We start from the raw sequence: 7,652 nt of genomic DNA, 5'->3' as shown, positions 1-7,652 counted from the left end.
CTCATTGGAGGTAATTGAAATACAGAGGAGAGTAGGTGGTATCAAAGTGATTCCAGAGCCTTACATCTCTATTAAAGTTACATAGACCTCATGGGACCTGGGGGGTGAGAACCAAGAAACTTGCCAGAGACCACGGTAGATACCATCGTTAATCTCTGTCTCCCTCTCCACATGGATGCTCCCTGTAAATCTGCTCCCATTTATGCTCCTTTCTGCATTTACATTTTCCTTTTTATGGTTCTAATCCCACTTGTTGTAGGATCTTAACACATTGCCTAAAAACTGAGCACCAAATCTAAGAATTGAGCTGCTTGAAGTAACACCTGGGTTTTCGATCGTTGGCATCTTTCCCCAGTGCAGAAAGAGAAAGGAATTTCTATCCTCCCTGAATATTGCGGGATCCAAATAATATAATGGGCTCAATCAGTTCCTAACAGTGATGGCCGCTGGGTCGATAAGTTGTTATCACCTGAATCCAAGAGAAAGTAGTCACCAGAATGTATGAGATTGAGGCACTTCCTGCTCACTTTCTGAGGTTGCATGTCGGGCTACTAACTGACCCTTGTTAGTGATGATCCTCCTGAATGATCAAGGGCTCCCTGGTGTAAGAAGAGAAAAGCCTACCTTAAGGAAGAATGTTTCATATAAAAAATACTTAGGAGTCAATAAGGACTCATATGAGGCTGTATACAGATATATATTTAATATACGTGATTGTAGTTACAGATACATGTTTGGTGCTTTATCAAGAAATGTGAGTCACACAGTACATAAAGTATTGGATACAAAAATCAGAAGATAATCACAATTGTTCCTAAATTAAAAACATACAAGAAAAAGCTTACAAATGGAGTTATAGACCTTTCACTTCTCCTGCCTGTGTCTCATGCAGATGAACTGGAAGTTGTAACACGTTTTGTTTTGTTTTTTTTTAAATTGTTCCTTCAAATCCTGATAACTTAAAAAAATCCTGATATAACATAAAAAGTTTTGGCAAAAATCATTTAGATTGCTTTTCTCCAATGGCAAATTTCTCAGCATTTGTTTTTTTGCTTTAAACTGTACATTTTCCTACATTAGGAAGTTAAATGCCTTTAAAATATTATTATAGATTGTGGTTAGATCCAACTATGTTAAGTAATTTCTCTTGCAGGGGGAGAAGAGGAAGGGAGGCATAGGGATGACGTGGGGAGGAAAAATATCTCAGGTGAAAGAATAGGTAACTTATAAGAGGCTTTTAAACTGGATGTGACTGCTAAGAAGTTAATTTTTGAGCTTCTAGAAAAATAAGATTATTATCCAACTGTGAGTTGAGGGTAGTATTCCAAAATGTTTTGCTTTCATTTGTCTGTTTGGCCTGTCACTCTCTGCCATTCAATGCCATCAGTGAATCCTCAGTTGGAAAAGTCAACCATTTTTAATTTGAGGATGGTTAAGAGGTGCTGGGAAAGCCTTTCTTGGAATATCTATTGTTCTGATTTGCTACATGAGCTATTTAGTGAAGAGTATCTGTATCACTCGGAGCTGCTGCTAAATTATTAACTTGAGAGCCTTGTACCAAGCAAGTGTTAAATACGGAGTTGACTAATAGAATGAAGAGACTGGAAAACCAGAAGGTCTAACAGCAGTTCAGTCAGGACATACTAAGCTGTCCCAAGACTTCAGAGGAAAACCGACACACAGTTGCCTAGCCCTTGGGTTTGGATGCTTGGAGGTTGGAAACCACATTCTCTGTTCTCTGTTTTCTGGCTCATGCAAGCCAAATGGGGAGAGGAGGTCTTCCATATTTGTTCTTTTCTTGACTCAAGGCTTTCTGGGATGTTAAAATGAATTTTCTCATCTACATGCCTTGTGAGTCAAGAAATGCCTTCCCTCAAATATGGACGATGACAGTAAGAAGCAGTCTTGGTTTTGATCAAGCTGAATTGCTCTTAAAAGTTTCCTAGCAAATGAATTAAGTTCCTAGGTCTGGGTACTCACTTCTTTGCATCTTCCCTTCTCTCCTTTCTCCCCTTTCTTCTTATGACCCATTCTCTTCTAAACTTGCTAAATTCCTGAGAAACAGGAAGAATAGTCTGCTAGAGGGAATGGAAACCATTTCCTTGAAATATAACTACCTTTTAAAATAAATCTCAAATTATCAAATTTGTAATAGGATAAACATATTTTGGCAAAGCCCTAGAAAGGAATACTTCTTTGTTTATCCATTGATTTGTCCGTGGTCGAGTTTTTAGTAGAACTTTTGCACACTTGTTATCCTTGGGAAATAATTAATAGCTTCATCATATTGAAATATAGTGCATGCAGAGATCACATCAACCAAGTAAAATCCATGGCTTTGTAGAGGATAGAAATAAAACAAATTCTTTCACTACGTTCTCTTTATGCAGTAAAAACTAAAATCTACTTAAAGCATAATTCATACAATAGAGAATTGGAGTACACGGGGTGTGGGGAGTTGGGCACAAAACGTTTCCATAGATTTCACTTTATTGATTTGAGAACAAAGTCACTGAAATGTCTCAGTTGTGCATTTCAAAAGGTGTCTATCCGAGAGAAAGAAAAGTGTGTGTGTGTGTGTGTGTGTGGTGGGTAAGGTGAACTGTCGTTTATGTGAACAAGTCTTGCTTTATCAGATAAACATGGAACATAGCCTCCTCAGTAACTGTAGAGTCTATAGTTAGTCTCTCTGTGCTTGTCAATGGAGCTCTTAATCTGAACCAAACCCTTAACCCCAAATTATACTAAGCCCAGGCAGAAAAACAGGTGAGGGGCTGTTACATGGGCTAATCTTAGGTTTCTCTCGGAACTTGGAAGCATATACTCCTATTTTCATTGACCACGGTTTGGGTCCACGGCCTTTCTACATCCCAAATTCACCCACAACTCTCCTTTTTCTCCAGAGAGGAAAACACAAGCACCACAGGGCTGTTGCATCCAGCTTCCTACTTTGCCAGTCAATTTACTCAAGGGAAAGTGACGAGGAGGTGGAGGAGGGAAAGGGAGAGATAAATTGATGTTACACATGTTTTTTCCTGGAAAGATCATTCCACTTTTTCTAATTTCCCAGAATGAAAAGAATGGATTTGCTTTGTGTTCCCATGGAAACTACTAGTAACACAGGTGTTTTTTTTTTTTTTTCCTCTCCCTCTCTTTGCTAAGTTTCAAACAACTTTTCAAAAGCTTTCAAAGAAATTTTCTAGAGCGGTTTAGATTCTCCTTTGGGGCTAGAATATTTGTATTTTTAATTTTATCACTTCATATGCTAGAAGAAGAGTTTTGAATATGTGCCTGTAAGTGTGAAAGCAGACTGCTTTAAATTTCAAGCTAAATGTAGGTGGATGGATACAATGTCACCATTTGACTGGAGGACATTCCTTCTCTCATTCTTTTTGCAACCCTTGCTGTATTTGCGGCACCCACTTTGCTACCTTCTGCCTTCTGGATTCAGCTTATGAAAAGGCAAAGGACTGTTTTTTCACGGACAAGCCCTCCCACGTTCAGTCAACTTTGCGTAAGTTAATTGGAATCTTCATCACATCAATTACATGGGTGAGATCTTTAGGATCTCGTTAATTGTCTGAGCATTTTCAAACATTTGGCTATTTGAAACAACGTGGATAAAATATTTGAATTTTTAATTATTTTTTTTCTGAAAATGTTTTGGCATTCAAAAAAAATAAAAACAACTCACCTCGTTTTGAGAGGTTCCTAACATTTTTAGCTGCATTAAGAAGTAAAAGGCTAGCGCTTTTCCTACTCATTTGGGGCAGTGCAGACAGATATTGAAGAAGATGGTTCTGGAAGTGCACCCTGGAAATCTGTATCAGAGTTCTTTGTCAATCCTAGGCAGAGGCAGATGTTGAGAACTTCACGATCACAATGCTGATCTGGCCTCATCCTGAACTGCCTGAGGAGGGAGTTCCTTTGAAGCGGGCGATAATGACAAAGACAATGAATTCAGACATTTGCTGCCTGCAGACCCAGTCACTCTACTGGGTCTCAAAATATCAAGTGGCAAGTCTGCAGGAAAGGCATATAATCCTTCAAAATCACAAAACCAGGGAAAATCCAACAAGCATGGTTAGTGTTTTTCTGAAGAACAGAGTAACACAGTTTCTTCATTGTCAATATTCTTAGTAAATAACTGAATAAATGAGCTACCTATGGGAAACCAGGAGAGTGTGGAGTAAAAACGGAACCAAAAAGAGGAAACCAAGACTGAACAAGGTAATCTTCTACTGAACCAGTGCGGAATTTTACTGATCCTTAAAAAACACCCTCTTCCTTTTGAATTAACTCACTACCCTGATCTTGATTACCCTCATACATGGTTTAGTTTGATTTTATTTATCACTAAATTGTGTGTGTCATTACTTAATAAAATCTACTAAAGATTAGAAAAAATTCTAGCAAAACTTAATAATAAAATACAGAATTAGCAGTTTAAACCTACTAAGAATACCATGGCCTGCCAACTAGCTGTGTATGAGGCATATCAGGAGTACGAATCTATACTTTTGACTAGAAGCACAATTTGCTAATGCAGGAAGCAAAATGGTGAAAGAAGATTAGATCACATCATTATTATTATTATTATTTTTCTTTTTGCAAAAGGCAGGATACTTGAGAACTCTTAGAAAAACCCTCTCTATATAGTCACATTACGTTTTCCAGGGATGATTTGGTGTTTTGAAGATAATTATCATTGTTCTATGGTGACAGCACCATAGGATGATTAGTGATTTAAACCTGACAACAATTTCCCTTTTGAGTACAGCCCTCTTGATACTGCGGTTGGAGACCGCCCGACTGGATGAACAGTCATGTTTTACATGATTAGAATCAGAAATCTCGGAATTTTATAACCACAAAGATATCAAATAATTTGGAAACTGAAATATTTGACCTACATCCTAGAGTCATAGACACATTTATAAAATCATTTTTGACTTTAACTTGTTGATTCAAAACGGAATTTGGTAACTTTGTCGGGGGGCGGGCAGTGAGGAAGGCACAAGGAAAGAATCACTGTAGATCGTGTTTAGATCGATGTGCTATAAACAACACATTTCTATGGTCATGGTGTGTCTCTTACTCATATCCAGGTAACATGAGGGTGCCCCAAGGGAAAATCAATATTTTAAAGATTGCACAATTTGCTTCAAATATCAAACAGTGACTGTCTCATAAAAATCATATCACATTTTACTAACCAAATGCAGAAATTGGAGGCGTGATCTCCCTGGATCAGAAGCAAAATAAGGGAAATCTGGTAAGCCCCCTTGTAATGGGTTTTTCCACATCCACAATCTTTTTCAGATCAGTTTAGGTGGACATCTACGGCCACAGTCAGTGATACATTCTGTTTTAGAATTCTTTGCCCGAGTCAGGATTTTTCTGTGGTTCTCCTGGGGTCTATTAACAGAGCAGAGGTCAATTAAGAATGGGGCAGGAAGAGGAAAGTGGGGAAAGAAAGCATTTGGACCATCGATGAACACCCAAAACAATGTGGGGGGTAAAAGAGTAAGCAATACTCCTGGGTATCTTTGAGCAAAGCTGCTGTGGGCCGGTATGCGGGTGACTAGCAAATGCAGGGTTATCGTGAAGGAAATAACTCACGGTGACTCTCATAGCCTGACTAAATTGCTACTTAATTAGCTCTTGGTAAAACTCAGAGCGCACAAAGCGAGGCAGGGAATCCTTCTCCATCAGGGCATGGATTCTTTTCTGGGCCACATCAAAGCTGCTCAGGGAAGGTTCCACCAGATTCTTCATTGTGATGTCCTTAGTGAAGTGGTCAATATTCACCTGTGGGCCAGGAAACAGGGTCAAGGATCAGCCCAGGTTGCAGGATTTGAGGAGGGGTGAAGAGGGAAGTGGCAATTCTTATAAGTAAAACATAAGAGGAGAGGGAAGTCATTAAAAAAGGGACTGTTTTACAGGTCATCAGATAAGTCAACGGACGCACTGGCTAACTATGTGAGTCTGATTAAGATGTAAGCCATCTTAGAGACTCACCCAGTGAAATGCTCACACATGCATTCTTCATTTGATCCTGACAACTCAAAACATGACTCTTTCCTTTTATAGAAAAAATGAGGGGCGGAGCCTGTGGCTTAAAGGAGTAGAGCACTGGCCCTGTATACTGGAGGTGGCAGGTTCAAACCCAGCCCTGGCCAAAAACTCGAAAAGAAAAATGTGTATAGTAAAGGATTCAATGCCTTCCTCAGGGTCACAGAGCCAACAAGTGTGTTTGAACCCAGAGAATAAGAATTTGAATTGCAACGTCCTGATGCCTAATTCTAAAATCTTCCTACTACAGAGTCTGGTTTTATACCAACTGGAGGAATTGAAGAGGGAGAAAGAAATCCTGACTAGGGGTCCAGAACCTTGTGCGTGGCTCCAGAACCTCTAGGAAGCTTGGTCTTTCCTCCAACAAACTGGGAAATGATTGTTCTGACAGAACAATAACCAAAATACCAGCTAATAGCCACTAAAACTTATTGAGTGCTCTGTCTGAACGACGTGCCGTGCTGAGAACTTTATATGAACAAACTTATTTAATCTTACATCTCTGTGAGGTGGTGGTGGTGATCTACATTTTATAGTTGAGGAAACAAAACCGATTTGCCCAGGGTGCACTGATGATAGAAAGAAGATTTAAAAACCCAGCAATGTGGCTCCAGAGCCTGAGCTTTTCACCAGGAGACTACAGCACTGAGAGGTAAGGCGGCCTCTGCAGTGTGCTGAGTCAGGGCCGCCACATTGCACAGCTCCCAGGAACATCACTCATATTAGGGTCTGTGTGAATGGCGCCCCCAAAGTGATGCAGGGTACGGACTGTATGGGCTTACCGGAGCATGATTTGGGTCATGTTGTGTGCTTCAATGACTGTTAGGGCTCTGAGTGTAAAAAAGAAAGAAATAGCATCCAAATCAGCCAAAGGTTCTGAATTGGAACATTGAAAAATGTTTCAGGTCTTTCTTGGGCTGCTGGAGGTCCTTGGTACTGAAAAGAGCTATTTGGGCTCAGATTATTATGAAGCAGCTGCTAGATGGAGTCAGAGACAAAGGCCTGATTCCCTGGGGAGCTGGAACAGGCAGCAGTGCCAAGCTGCGCTTCAAAGTCCAGGATGAAATGAGTTGAAGCTACAGAAAGATTTTCCACAGGTGAAAGGGCCAGCGTCCTTTATGCGGGCATGGTGACAACAGACTGTCAGAATTAGAATCAGACTCGGAGGTGATGGTGTCCACTGCCTGTCATTACCTGTGAGGATGCTGAGGCTCAAAGGCGACAAGTTACATGTCCACAGACAGCTACTGTGTTTCCCTGAAAATAAGACCTACCCCCCAAAATAAGCCCTAGCAGGATTTCTATGCATTTGTTAAATATATAAGTCCTACCCCCATAATAAGACCTAGTGATGGGTATGGCTATGCAGCACAGAGAGGAAGACACCCCCTGAAAATAAGCCCTAGTGTGTCTTCTTGAGAAAAAATAAATATAAGACAGTGTCTTATTTTTGGGGAAACATGGTAGTATGAGGCAGGAGTGAGGCTCTAATGTAGATTTCTCCGTCCTTGGTCTGTTCTTCCCACCACACACAAGCAATGCTTCATTCCTTCTCTCTCTTTTTTTTTTTTTTTTTT

At 40.1% G+C, this 7,652-nt stretch overlaps 1 protein-coding gene across 1 annotated transcript in view; it reads right to left on the bottom strand.

Moving 5' to 3' along the window:
- Positions 1-681: 681 nt before the first annotated feature.
- The window catches only part of RGS5 (regulator of G protein signaling 5), a 58,740-nt gene continuing 51,769 nt past the window's right edge, over positions 682-7,652 (bottom strand). The window contains exon 5 of the mRNA XM_003785752.3: positions 682-5,811. Coding sequence (XP_003785800.1) covers positions 5,650-5,811 — 162 coding nt within the window. The 3' untranslated portion in view covers positions 682-5,649. The remainder of the gene's footprint in view (positions 5,812-7,652) is intronic.

This window comes from Otolemur garnettii, unplaced genomic scaffold (assembly GCF_000181295.1).
Source record: "Otolemur garnettii isolate 467f Iridium unplaced genomic scaffold, OtoGar3 scaffold00016, whole genome shotgun sequence".
Lineage (NCBI taxonomy): Eukaryota > Metazoa > Chordata > Mammalia > Primates > Galagidae > Otolemur > Otolemur garnettii.
The sequence above is the reverse complement of the archived record's forward strand: the minus strand, read 5'-3'. Positions and strand labels throughout refer to the sequence as shown.